Below are 14,254 nucleotides of genomic sequence, written 5' to 3'. Positions count from 1 at the left end.
GAATATAGTAGATACGATTATAAAATCGAACTTAAAAAAGGTTATAAACCTACCTTTAGTAAAATCTACCCCCTTAACTAAGAAGAAATAAACGCTTTCGACGAATAGCTAGATAAAAACCTAGCTAAAGGATTTATCTAACCCTCGATATTACTAGCCGGATACCTAGTACTCTTTATACTAAAGAAAAATAGTAAGAAACGACTATACGTAGATTATAGGAAATTAAACGATATTACTATTAAAAACTACTACCTATTACCCTTAATCTCGGAACTATAAAACCTACTTTATAATGCTTAATAGTTTACTATTTTAAACCTTAAAAAAGCTTATAATCTTATCTAAATAGCTAAAGGAGACGAATAGAAAATAGCTTTTAAGATAAGGCGAAGACAATTTAAGACTCTCGTTATACCGTTTAGACTTACTAATATACTTACTACTTTCTAAACTATAATTAACTATATACTTAGGGAATACCTAGATAAGATAGTTATTATCTACCTTAACGATATACTTATATTCTTAAAGATATTCGAAGAATATAAATAATACGTCTATTAGATCTTTAAAGTATTAAAAGTAGCTAAACTATTTATAAAACTAAATAAAAGCCTTTTCTATAAATAAGAAGTCGAGTTCTTAAGATTTACTATTATACCTAGATAAATTAAGATATTAATAAATAAGGTTAAAGCTATCAAGGATTAGCTTACGCTAGAAAACCTTAAAAACATCTTAGCATTTTTAGGATTTATTAACTTCTACCGAAGATTCTTTAAAAACTATTCTAAGACGATATTACCCCTTACTAAGCTTATATAGAAAAACGTTCTATAAGAATAGTTAGGAAAATAATAAGAAGCATTCTAAAAAGTAAAAGACTATGTTAGCTTAAAACCTGTTATTATAATCCTAAACCTTAAAAAACCTTTTAAGTTAGAAACCGATGCTTCGGATTCCGCTATAAGAAGATAACTTAGGCAACGAGATAAAGACGGTATTTTATACCTATATACCTTTTACTTTCGGAAACTTTTAAGACTAAAGCTTAATTACTAAATTTATAATAAAAAACTTATAGCAATTATTAAAGCATTTAAAGAATAGAGACTATAACTTCTAAAAACTAAGTATTAAGTTAAGGTCTATACCAACTATAAAAACCTAGTATATTTTATAATATCTAAAAAACTTAATAAGTAATAAATACGATAGTTAGAATTCCTATTAGAATTTAACTTTAAAATTATCTATCGTAAAGGATTAGAAAACGGTAAAGCTAATACTTTTAGCTAACGACTAGACTTTATAATCCCGGCCTTAGAAGAAACTTAGGTTATCTTTAAAAAATATAATAGAAGACTTATATTAGTATAAAACTCTTAATAATTAGTAAAAAAGTTAAGACTAGCATGACTAGAAGAATAACTTACGACTAGATTATAGAAATCTATATTATACTTATATATAGCTACTAAGGTATTACTAAAACTTAGAAAAGAATTAGATAATATTATAATAAATAAATTACTTATAAAGATATAGCTAAAGTAATTAAGGATTATAAAGTCTATACTAAAAGCAAGCCTAGTAGATATAAACTATATAGAGAATTATAGCTATTACTAATACCTTCTATATTATAATACTTAATTTTACTAGACTTTATAGTTAAGCTATTATTATTAAAAAAACTATTTACTAAGGTAAAATATAATAGCATACTAGTTATAATAAATCGACTTACTAAATATACTTATTTCATACCTTACTTAGAATTAAGTATAGCCGAAGATTTAGTATATACCTTCCTTAGAATTATCGTTAGCTAATATAGACTATTATAAGAAATCGTATCCGATAGAAGATCTATCTTTATATCTAAGTTTTAAAGATCCTTAATCTTATAACTAAGAATAAAGTATAAACTTAGTATTGCTTTCTATTTATAAACTAATAGATAAATAAAAAGAATTAATTAGATTTTAGAAATATATCTTAGATACTATATTAATTATAAATAAGATAATTAGGTTAAGTTACTACCTATAGTATAATTTATATATAATAATATAGTAAGAGAAAATACTTAGGAATTACCTTTCTTTCTTAACTATAGATTTAACCTTACTATATATAGAAAACCTTGATAAGGTTTAGTAGTAATAAAAGCTATTATAAATATTAAGAAACTTAAGAAAATCTAAGAAAACCTATTAAAAGACTTAGAATTCGTATAATAACGAATAAAAAAATACGTAGACCGTTTAAAGATAAAAAGACTATCTTTTAAAAAGGGAGATAACGCCTACCTCCTTAAACGTAATATTAAAACAAAATAACCTAGTAACAAACTCGACTTTAAAAAACTAAAACCTTTCGAAATTACTAAGAGAATTTCTAAAGTTAACTATAAGTTAAAACTATTAGAAACTATAAATATTACCTAGTTTTCTATATCTTACTTCTTAAACTAATATTAAAAGGTTTATATATAAGTAATTATATCGAAGTAAATACTAACGATACTAAGTATAAAGTCGAAAAAGTTCTAAACTATTATATAATAGAAGACTATTAACTAAAATACTTTATTAAATAAAAAGGCTATAGATACGAAGATAATTTATAAAAACTAGTAGAATACTTAAAAAATATTTTAGAAAAACTATACGAATATTAAGAAGAAGAAAAACATATAGGCTAAGGCATATATAACTATTAAAAGGATATAAAATACTAAGACGGTAAGAACGACGCTTAGTAACTAAAATAGTTAAAAGAATAAAAAGCTAATAGTAACCTAAGCTACGAAATTATTACTTTATAATACTATATCTTAGTTAATTAAGTCTACGTAACTATCTACTTATAAACCTATTACTATAAAAGACTTTAGACTTAGAAAGTTAGAAGCCTAGACTACTTCTATAGGAAGTTTATCTATTACTAACTAACCTTTCTTAAATACTATTTATTTCTTACTACGTAACCTTTCGAGACAAGCTAACGACTTATCTATTTCCGCCTATGCCTTACGTAAAATAGTAACTTTTATTTTAGGGAATTGATAGGGACGCATCACGAATTGATAGGGACGCATCATCCTTAGGGACGCATCACATTCTAAGGTTGTGATTGGCTAGAAATTTTGGTGACCCACAGGTACAAGTCGGCGAAGGCGGTGAGGCCAGCGTTGCTAACGCCCCACCTTTTCACAGCCATAAGAGGCCTGCCTCCGTTTCATAGACATAAAGCCGGCCCGCCCTACTAGCCTACGTTTCTTGGCTATTCCTCCCATTTGAGATTTGCAAAACCATCTAAACGACCGCTTTTGCAAATCTCAAATGGTAGGTCTTTTTCTTCCCTTCTAAGGAGGAATTGGGTTTTATCAAACTAAACTGAAACGGCTTTTATAAATCTTAATTGATTTCTACTTCTATTTCCTCTTATATAATAATAAAGAATGCCCCCCCTACCCTCAACGTTTGAGACTCTCATCACTACTACTAAGTAGTTCCCATTGACTCCTCGTCCTACGGATGCTTGCCTGTAATCTTCTTCCATTCGAACGAAGGCCAGTTGATCGGCCAGTACTAAGAGTAGTTACTTAGCTTCGTGTCTGCCGCTGGGAAGAGGTTGGCGCCTGGCTACTGGCTGTCTCTTGTGTAAGCCTTGCTAAGGTGGTCCTATTACGGCTTCCTGGTGGTCTGCCACGCCTGCGCCCTGCTGCTAATTGGCTAGGTTGTTGACTTTGTAGTTGGCTGTGTGATTGTCTAGCTAGCTGGTTGCTTGATTGGGTGCTATCCCTTAATGATAGGGATGATGGGACTGGCTGCATTGAGTTCTTAGGTCTGCCACGGAGGTTTCCTGCAATCTTCGGATCAAGGATCCGTCGATATGGATCCTGGGAAGAAGACTCCCGCAGCCGCCATCGTGGGTGAACCTCATCCTTCATAAACTGTACCCCATCTACAAGTTTAGAGTAGATCTTATGGCAGCATGGGATACCATACTCTATAGAGACAGTACAGTCCTCTGTGCAGTCTCTAAGAGGCGCTGGAAATGGATTTCTACCTGTTGGTAGAGCCTTCTTTGCCAGACGGTATTGCTTCGTAATCAAACCAAGACACTGCGATGAGAGTATTGTTCGAAGCTCCCCAAGGTACTCAGATCTGTTCCCTATAAACTCACGGCTTGTGAGGATCTCATCCTGTGCACAAGCTTGCTTGAAGCGAACCTCTTGATCCTTAAGCATATCCTGCATCACATTAACTAAGTGATATAGGTGGCTAAGTCCATTAAGAAGATAGCCCTTGATGTTGTTGTTGCTTGATTCCGTCCCTGAGGTTACACGGATGCCGAAGTTTCGGTACTGGCGAATAGAATAACGTGCCCACTGCTCCCTTAGTGGTAGATATATTCCATGCAGGTAGTTCAGAATAGGCCGTTGGTCCTTAAACTCTTTGCAAAGGTTTGCCCATGCTTTCCTAAAGGCATCCTCTGTCTCAGCAAATAGAACCAACTTCCACATTATAAGAACCCCCCGGTAGCTATGTGGCGTAGCCCCATCTACTGAAGTATGGATATAGGCATGGTCCTCATCGCTAAGTTCGGTAACTGGTTGTGGAGCTAGATCGTCTTCTTCAGACCCACTACTACTAGAATAGCTCTGAAGCCACTTCTGCTTGGCTTTAAGCATAACGTTTGAGTTGATATGGTGAATACAAAGCTGTTGTTGCACATTCGGAAAGTATTCGTTAAGAGCTGCCTTCATCTGTCTGTCGTAGTCGGTGATAATAACATCTGGTTAGCGAATAGAGTTCTGATTAATGAGTTGTAAGATACTCTGCGATAAGAACTGGAACCCCTCTAGTCTCTCATTATCGATGAGACCAAATGCTGCATTGAATACCGATCCAAGACATGTTTGCCCTGTAGCTTGGAAGAGTGGAAGCTTGAAGCGATTGGTGTTATAGGTGTTGTCAAAGCTGATAACCTCGGGGAACCGCTTCCACATCCGGAGAGAGTATGGAAACGTCCAGACAAGCCCAACAAGCCGATTCGGCTCATCATCCGCCCACTTCACAATATAAGGGATCTCCCGCTCATCAAAAAGCTTGATTAGAGCTGCAGTTGGTGTATACCCATTAAGCTTTTCGCGATTGATTCGGGCTCTAGCGTTATAGATATCCCGCTGGGTGAAAACAGATTCAGGAAACTGCTCCTGAATAATAGCACCTACGTCGCGTGCCCGAATACCAACCCGCCGACTAGTAGTCTCAACTGCATCCTTAATAGGCTCAGTCAACCTCCTATAGGCTGGGTGTGCAGATGATGCTAAGCTAGGGATATGATTATGCTGGCTGTGTATTAGGTTGGAATGCTGACGTAAAAGCCATTTCCCCTCCTCTATTGCTTCAGCAATAATTTGCCATTGGCAATCACACTTCCGAGATGCGCGGGCTCGGATGCCAGCACCTCTACCTCGCTTTGGTAGCCCAAATCGATCGCAACGAAGTATATAGCGAATTATACGTCCTTTACGATAGCATCTATTATACTTTGCAATCCCAAATCCATGCTCTTTTGCAAATTTATTAACTCGGTCGAGGAGGGTTTCAATTATTGCTTCTGGTTCGCCAGGGATCGGTGGGTTTGGAATAGTTTCGGGGGTAGGTGATTTCGACCTGTTACGGCCAGCTAACTGACAGTGGGTTTGTGTTAACAGTAAGCCAGGGATTGAGAGTAGTAACAGTCGTTCCGTGGTCCTGGTCGAATAGATCGTAGATCTTCAAAGGTCTTGGTGATCAGTCAAGGCCTCAACAAGAGTCGTAGAGTAGTCGTCACTTAGGTATAGCTGAAAGTACCGGTTAGGGTAATCACAAAGTTGATTGCTGAAGAGCTATGGAAGTCTGACCATGGGCCGAGCTCAGGTCATACTATATACAAGTCCTGGACAGTCCCTGTGTCTTGTCGCTGATCACTGATCAGGTACCGGTGAGCGATCAGTGATCGTTGGTGAGCGCTCAGTAGCTCTGACTGAGCGCTCAGTGACCCATACTACCCGCTCAGTCTTATCTTATCATCACGTGACTTGTACCATAGTTCTTCCGTTCCCGAGTGAGTCCCTGTTGTTCCCGTGATCCTGCAGTACAAATGTCCTGTTCTAGCCGCCCGACGCCCAAGTGGGTCGTTCAGCTGTTATCCTTGTTTACGGGTCGTAACATCAGGTCTCCTCTCCAAGGGTCTTGTCCTCAAGACCAGCTTAAGTAGGTCGTCTGCCCTCAGGTGGGAGGGCGCCCAACTTGCTTCCTTTAATGATGCTCACATCATGTCAGGTCGCGTCAAAAAACGAAAGGTCGTACGAGCGTTCGATTCTCGTGCGGAAAAGACAAAGCAGCGCGATTCCCTCTTGAGTCTTATCTTGGGCAATCGTACCGTCATGCCTGTTTGTTCCTCCTGTGAGGTAAAGGGTTTTTCGTCGTGCGAAGCTTCTCTTTCTGATTCCTCTCGATGCGCCGAATGCGTTCGTGGCGGCAAGTCCTACTGCGACCTTCAGGGTCTCAGTGCCTAACAACTTCGTCGGATTGGTGATCAGCATCAGAAGCTTGAGGATGCTTTGGAGAAGGCAGAAGAGGAGCGTCGTGCTCTGGACGCCAAAGTAGAGTGTCTTCGAAAGCAGAAAAAGATGTGGTTTGAAAAGATGATGCGCGCGGTGCGCCGTGGTATCGACAGTGTGGAGGAGTTAGAGCGTGTTGAGAGAGAGGAGGCAGAGGCAGAGCAGCGTCGGGTAGAACCGGTTCGTCCTTCGGCTGATTCGCCTCGTCTGCCGGTGGAGTTCACAGCGGATTGGGATACCCTGTACCCGGATGTCGCTTTGTCGCCATCCTTGTTGGCTGAGTTTGGTTTGTTGGATTCAGGGTCGGTTGTTGAGAGGCGGAGTACTCCTGAAGCGTCTCCTGGGGGTGTTGGAGGCCCTTAGTGGGTTCCTTTAGGCGGCTCTGGGGTTCCTAAACGAATGAGAGGGTGTTTATCCCGTGGCTTGTTTGATCGTAGTAGACGGATGATGGGTTGTAGTTGTCGTAGTCGAAATTGACTTTTTAGCGTTTGTTTTTCGATTCGTACTGGTGCTTGTCTTTGTTGTTCTTGTTCTTGCTGTCTCTAGTAACGTCCGAGTTCTTCCTGTGCGTTTTCGAGGCTCTGAGGTGGTTCCCATGTGTTGTCTTCGTGTCCGTATCCTTTCCACTTGACAAGGTAGCGGATACTTTTTTGTTCTTCGATGTGATCGATTATCCGTTCGACTTCGTATTCTTGTTCTGGATCTACTTCGATATAGTCCGTAGTGTACGATCCCTTTGGTGCTGATTCGAGAAGTGAAATGTAAAAGACTGGATAACACTTCATGCTGTCGGGTAGTGCGAGTTTAAAGTTGACGTTGGATACCTTCTTCGTAATTTCAAAGGGTCCAAGTTTCTTAAAGTCCAACTTATCGCTTGGTCGTTTTGTTTTGATGTTGCGGCGGAGAAGGTATACACTATCCCCCTCCTTTAGAGTTAGTCCCTCAACTCTTGATTTGTTGGCGTATTTGCGTATGCGTTCGCGCACAAATTCGAGGTCTCTGGGGAGTTCCTGCTGGATCTCCTTAAGTCTGTTGATGTCTGCTACAGCTTTCAGAGCTGCTGGGCCTTGTCGAGGTTGTCCGTAGGCTGTTGGGTTGAATCCATAGTTTAGATAGAATGGTGATTCTTTTGTACTTTCTCCTACTGCGCTGTTGTAGGCGAACTAGGCCATAGGTAGCAGTTGAACCCAGTTGTCTTGCTGATAGTTGACGTAGCAGCGTAGGTAGGTTTCCATGATCTGATTGATTCGTTCTGTCTGGCCATCGGTTTGCGGATAGAAAGCGGTAGACATCTTATGGTCGGATCCTAGCTGCGAGATCAGGGATCTCCAAAACTTGGAAGTGAACAGCTTGTCTCTGTCGGATACGATTTCCTTCGGCATTCCGTGTTGGCTTACGATCACCTGCAGAAACTTGTAGGCGAGGTCTTCTGCAGTGCTAGACTCCATGTACGGAATGAAGTATGAGTACTTTGTAAGTCTGTCGACGATGACGAGGACACTGTCGTAGTGGACGTTGGTCATCGGTTCTCGGGACTTAGGTAACTTAGTGACGAAGTCCAGCGAGATGGATTCCCATGCGGTTTGCGGCACTGGGAGCGGCTGTATCTTTCCATAAGGCTGATGTCGGCTGGGTTTGCTTTTTTGCGCAAACCTCACAGTCCTTAATCGCTAAAGATACTTCTTGTCGTGTAGCCGTTTTGTCGTAGTGTTGACGGATGCGTTTCCACGTTTTGGTTACGCCTTGGTGACCATGTGCGGGTGCGGAGTGTATCTCCCTAATGGCTTCAGGAGACATCCTTCTAGTCGTGCTGGTACTGTCTCTTCTGGCCATCATTAAGAGTCTGGCTGCTGGCACAAGGTCTCCGTTTTTGTCTGTTTTGAGGATAACTCGGGTTTCCTCAGGTACCTGGACCTCGTGGTCCGGTCGTCGGCTGAGGGCGTCGGCCCTGCCGTTCTCCTTGCCCTTCCGGTAGATGATTCTGAAATTGAATTCTGACAAGAATTCAGACCATCGAATTTGTCGTTTGTTGAGATCTTTCGATGTGGTGAAGTGTGCGAGGTTCTTGTGGTCGGTGTATACTTTGACCTCGTACTTGGTCCCTGAGAGTTGCGGTCTCCATTCTTTGAATGCCTCGATAATTGCCATAAGTTCCTTGTCGTGTATCTGGTAGTTGAGTTCTGGGCCGTGTAACTTGCGTGAGAAGAAGGCGCAAGGGTGTAGTCGTCCTTCGTCGTCTCGTTGGCCTAGTTGTCCTCCTATAGCGTAGTCTGAGGAGTCGGTCTCGACTTCGAATGGTTTCTCGGGGTTTGGTATAACAAGTATTGGTTCCGATGTGACTTGTCGTTTGATCTCGTTAAAAGCTTGGTCTTGTTCCTTTTCCCATTGCCATGGGATATCTTTCTTCGAAAGTCTCGTGAGGGGGTCGTTTTTGTCTGAGTATCCTTCTAGGAATCGTCGGTAATAGTTCACGTATCCGATGAAGGATTGCACATCCTTGACGTTTTGTGGTGTTGGCCAGTCTCGTACTGCTGCGACTTTGTCTTTAGACATCTTGAGGATTCCAGGGGCTATCGTAAAGCCTAGGAATTCGACTTCTTGGGTGTGGAATTTGCTTTTTTCTGGTTCCACTAGGAGTTTGGCGTCTTGTAGTTTCCGTAGCACTTGATGTACGTGCTTTTTATAGTCTTCCAGAGTCTTGGAGAAGATTAGGATGTCGTCGAGATAAACTACGACGAACATATCGAGGTATTCTCGTAAGACGTGGTTGATCATCGTCTGGAATGTCGCGGGTGCGTTGGTGAGTCCGAAGGGCATCACAAGGTACTCGTAATGTCCTCGGCGTGTTCGAAACGCTGTCTTCCATTCTTCACCTGATTTCATCCGGATCAGGTTATAGGCTCCTTTTAGGTCGAGTGCTGTAAACCACTGTGCTCCGTGCAACAGGTCTCGTAGTTCGGAGATGAGCGGTAGTGGGTAGCAGTTCTTGATCGTAATGTCGTTGAGTTTCCGGTAGTCGACGCAGAGTCGTAGTTTGCCGTTCTTTTTTAGTACGAACAGGATTGGGTATCCCGCTGGTGATGTAGAGGGTCTGATATATCCCTTCTGTAGATTTTCTTTGAGGTAAGCGTCGAGTGCTTCTATTTCTTTCTGGTTGAGTCCGTAGATTGCTTCTAGCTTTGGCTCCTTCCCTTCCTTAAGGGGTATCTCGTGGTCGTAGTTGCTGTGTTCCGGGAGTCCGGTCTCGAGTTCTTCGGCGAATAGCTTCTGGTATTGCCGGTATTCTTCTAGGATAGACAGAAGTCGGTCTTCCTTGCCGATGTCTGTTGCTGATAACGTCCTGGCGTTTGCATCCTTGATCCGTAGGTATGCTAGAAATCTCTTCGCTTTAGGAGTCTTGAAAGGTTCGTTTAAGGCACCGTTCCGTGGTTGCTTCTCAGTGACTGAATCCTGGTCCTAATGGAGTTGGCCTGTTCTCTAATCTATCCGTGGGTTACTGTCGTATAACCATGGTCTTCCAAGGATGACATCGTACTTGTCTCCTATCTCCGTAATATCGAAGTTTAGTCGCTTATTCCGGCCATGGATCTGCAAAGGGAGTTGCGCTGTCTCCATAGCAATGCGTCCTCCGCCGTACTAGACTTGTTCTCCTTCAACGGTGCTGAGTTCGTAGCAGTCTTCGGCTGCTTTTCTTTTCCAGGTTATCTTTCTTTCATTTACCGTTCTTGGTGATATGAAGTTTCCTTGGGCTCCGCTGTCGATCATGGCGGTAGCTGTTCTTCCGTTGAGCTGTATTTGGACTTGTACATGCTCGTGTCGTTGTGTCGTGGGCGTCGTTGCGCTACATAGGGACCTTGTCTGGACTGCCTGTCGTTGTCCCTTGTCTTCGGTAGGCGAGTCTAGTTTTTTGACTGATCGTCCGTTCCTTGTTCGTCGTTTTCTTGCTGTTTCTTCCATGCTTCGTCTTTCTTGATATAGTGGACTCGGCGCTGGTCTTGGTAGCAGTAATACCACTGTATTTCTTCGTCAGAGTCCTCTCCAGAGCTGGTGTCGTCGACTGAAGCGACTTCAAAGGCGACTTCCAGTTGGGCATGTTGGCAGGCAACATCGCGAGGTGTTTCCGAGTCGTTGGGGGTGTTCTTGGTCGTTTCTGATTCGACCTGTTCTTCCAGTTCTTGGTTGATCTGGCGGATCCGTGCGGGATCTCCTTGTGCATATTGTCGTCGTTCGATGTGTGCGTCCAGCGCACCGAGTTGTCGTTGCCACATAGGGTTTTGTGAGTCCTGTTGAATCCGCTGCAGGTGGGCTTGTCGTCCTGCGTAGAGGAGGCTCAGCCTTCGCTGATTGTCTTGTTCTAATTCCTCGTTGTCGTTCATACTGTCGAGCCGTTCGATTGTCTTGCGCTCGATTTTGCTGTTGCTTCTATATCCCGCAGCGAGGGTCCGTTTAGGTACGTTGGTAGTGTCGTAACCAGATCGTTCTTGAGGTTTCTGGGGGTACCATCCTGCGTGTTCCTTACTACTAGAATAGATATAGCAGTTGTCATCGAAGCAGGTAGTCCAATTAAGTTGTTCATGAGGGATCGTCTTCGTAGCGATACTCGCTTATCGTTTCTCTAGTACCGGTTAGAAGCGTTCCTTCTTAGGTAACCTGCATTCGTATGCTAGGTGTCCAATCTTCTAGCAGTTATAGCACTGTCTGTCTTTCTTCTAACTATCGTTCTTTTTGTCGTTTCTCTGTATAGCACTAAGGTCCATTAGTCTACTATGGTGACCATAGGCAGTACTTTGTCGGGGGTTGTTCTAGTTGTTGCGGGGTCTATTGTCGTTTCGCTGGTTGTTGAACTGGTGCTGAGGCTGCCACTGGTACTTGCGTCCTGAGTTGGGGTTTTGTCGTTTTTCGCCTCTTTCCTTTCGTCGTTCGAAAAGCCGGTTGTCGATTTTGATGGCGAGTTCGGCGTACTAGAGAAAGTCGTCAGGTCGATCAATCTTGATGATCTCGTCCTTGACTTCGTCCTTTAGTCCTTGATAGAACATGAAGATCTTGGTTTCCTCGGTGAGGTCGAGTTGAATGCTAAGTTGTCGGAAATTGGCGGAGTAGTCTTTGGCGGACTTAGTCTGCTTAAGTTGTGCCAGATCTCGTTCGGCTTGTCGCTTTTCGTCGGGGTCTTGGAAGAGTGACCTAAGCGCATCCTCGAATCCTTTAAAATTAGCGTAGATGTCGCGGGTCTCGGTGGTGCACTCGTCGAGGGTCTCGTATTTGAGGTATTCTTCCTGGATTGGTTTAAACTACTTGAGGGCCTTTCCTCGGAGGTAGGTGGCTGCGTGTACTACTTTTTCGGTTTCGTTAGTGAAATCTCCATGGTGAAAGTTCTGGTAGTTTTTGACCTGAATCAGGAATCCTTTGAGGGTCCCGGGGGTTCCGTCGTAGGTGACAGGCGCACTGAGCTTAAGCTTTTGTCGTCCTCCGTGGACGGGCGTGGTGACGATGTTGGCGGCGGCCCGGAGGGTAGTGATTTCCCCCTGGAGTTCCTGGATCTTCCGGAGGTTGGCGTCCCCCTTGATGTCTTCTTCCAGCTTCTTGTAGGCCTGTCCAGCGTGCTGGAGTTGCTCGTTGAGGTTTTCCATTGCTTGTCGGTTTTCGTTGACGATTTTCTGCATGTCTTTTGTCTCGGCTTCTTGTTTCTGGATTATGCGTCGGAGCTTATCGTAGCTTTCCTTGGTGAAAGAGCCATCTCCATCGGAGTCGTACTTGAGGTCCGGCATGTCGAAGTCCTCAGTGTTGGCGGGCTCCTGCGCGAGGCTCTGAGGCTGGTTGCGCGAAGAGGATGAGGATCCTGGAGTGGGTGATTTGGCAGAAGCGCGAGAAGACATCTTGTCTATACTGTTTAGTAGTTCTCAAAAGGTGACTTACTGAACAGGAGCAATCAAAGTGTTACGGCTAGCTAACTGACAGTGGGTTTGTGTTAACAGTAAGCCAGGGATTGAGAGTAGTAATAGTCGTTCTGTAGTCCTGGTCGAATAGATCGTAGATCTTCAAAGGTCTTGGTAATCAGTCAAGGCCTCAACAAGAGTCGTAGAGTAGTCGTCACTTAGGTATAGCTAAAAGTACCGGTTAGGGTAATCACAAAGTTGATTGCTGAAGAGCTATGGAAGTCTAACCATGGGCCGAGCTCAGGTCATACTATATACAAGTCCTGGACAGTCCCTGTGTCTTGTCGCTGATCACTGATCAGGTACCGGTAAGCGATCAGTGATCGTTGGTGAGCGCTCAGTAGCTCTGACTGAGCGCTCAGTGACCCATACTACCCGCTCAGTCTTATCTTATCATCACGTGACTTGTACCATAGTTCTTCCGTTCCCGAGTGAGTCCCTGTTGTTCCCGTGATCCTGCAGTACAAATAGGCAACAAAGAATTTACAGATGCAACTGAGAAAACGGCACATACAAGTCCGGGAGGATACGGACAAAACAAAGAGACAAAGCTGAGCGCTGGGGGGAGACTGTAGGTACAAAGAACCAGATACGGTGCTACCAGCACCAACTGAACCGAAGCAGGAGGACGCAAAACAAGCATTCTAGAGAGCAACACAAAAGCGAGAAAGCAGACAGGAGAGCAACACACTTCTTCAACAGAGGGCACAAACACACAGAATAGAGAACATAGTGGGGAGCTTGGGGATAGCTGGCCCTGATGCAACATCAGGGCGAAGTGGGGCGTCGCTGTTCATTGTCGACGCTTCGGCTACCTGCCAAACCCTGCTTTCCGGCATAGCTGCTGGCATAAGAGCGGCTTCATAACCGAGTAGGAATAAATCAATCAATCAATCAATCAAACCTGCAGTACAAATGTCCTGTTCTAGCCGCCCGACGCCCAAGTGGGTCGTTCAGCTGTTATCCTTGTTTACGGGTCGTAACACGACCTTTCGCTTGTAGTAAGGAATAAAGTACTTGGAGAAGATGGTATCGCTATCACTTCTGGGCTTTGTCGGGGAGGTGAATAAGGTGGAGGAGGAGGAGACTCGCCGATTGAGGATATGTCTGAAGGGTGTGGTGAGTAGCCCCAAGCCTCACGATATCGACGAACGCGTTCACATTGTTGGAGGAGAGCACGCGTAAGACGTCGGTTTGTCCCAACAACCTCTTGAATAAGGCTTAGAACAGTAGAGAACTGATCTAAAGTGGGTTGTAAGGGTTGATTTTCAGGTTGTAATACTAATTAGCTTTCTTTTGGTTAACGTTCAGGTAAAATTGTACGCTGCATACGTATTGTCCCCTTTGGAAAGGAATATAGAAGATATAATTCATCTCCCTGGGGGTTGTAGCTTGTATCGGAATCTTGCTGTAATTGTTCAGGTGGAATCTCAGAGATTAGGTCAGGTTGACCCTCACGATCGCCAGCCCCATAGAATTGACTGATAGTGGCATCACTACTAACTGAGATAGCACGGCGTTAGCGCTTGGGAGAAGGCAATTGATTGTATATACTAGAGCTGCTAGGTCGGCGACGCGATTGGGGCCTTGATTGACTTGTAGAGGTAGACATCTTGACGTTGTAAAGGAGAATAAATTAAATATGTCTAATGCGCTTTCGTAGTTATGAAGGGATGGGCTAAGAAGATAAGAA

At 43.1% G+C, this 14,254-nt stretch overlaps 3 protein-coding genes across 3 annotated transcripts; 1 reads left to right on the top strand and 2 right to left on the bottom strand.

The window, feature by feature from the left end:
• Nucleotides 1-3,616: 3,616 nt before the first annotated feature.
• On the bottom strand, nt 3,617-4,540 carry CTRU02_201439 (mutator-like element; the record flags this gene model as incomplete). Its single annotated transcript, XM_070203858.1, has 1 exon — nt 3,617-4,540. One exon carries the CDS (start codon nt 4,538-4,540, stop codon nt 3,617-3,619), a length of 924 nt encoding a protein of 307 aa, XP_070062440.1.
• Nucleotides 4,541-6,697: 2,157 nt separating this feature from the next.
• CTRU02_201438 (uncharacterized protein) lies at nt 6,698-6,991 on the top strand (the record flags this gene model as incomplete). Its single annotated transcript, XM_070203857.1, has 1 exon — nt 6,698-6,991. The coding sequence occupies one exon, from the start codon at nt 6,698-6,700 to the stop codon at nt 6,989-6,991; it is 294 nt and encodes a 97-aa protein (XP_070062439.1).
• Nucleotides 6,992-11,916: 4,925 nt separating this feature from the next.
• Nucleotides 11,917-12,501, bottom strand: CTRU02_201437 (reverse transcriptase domain protein; the record flags this gene model as incomplete). Its single annotated transcript, XM_070203856.1, has 2 exons — nt 11,917-12,308; nt 12,363-12,501. The coding sequence occupies 2 exons, from the start codon at nt 12,499-12,501 to the stop codon at nt 11,917-11,919; spliced, it is 531 nt and encodes a 176-aa protein (XP_070062438.1).
• Nucleotides 12,502-14,254: the final 1,753 nt, after the last annotated feature.

This window comes from Colletotrichum truncatum, assembly GCF_014235925.2.
Source record: "Colletotrichum truncatum strain CMES1059 chromosome Unknown Contig_0001, whole genome shotgun sequence".
Classification (NCBI taxonomy): Eukaryota; Fungi; Ascomycota; class Sordariomycetes; order Glomerellales; family Glomerellaceae; genus Colletotrichum; species Colletotrichum truncatum.
The sequence above is the reverse complement of the archived record's forward strand: the minus strand, read 5'-3'. Positions and strand labels throughout refer to the sequence as shown.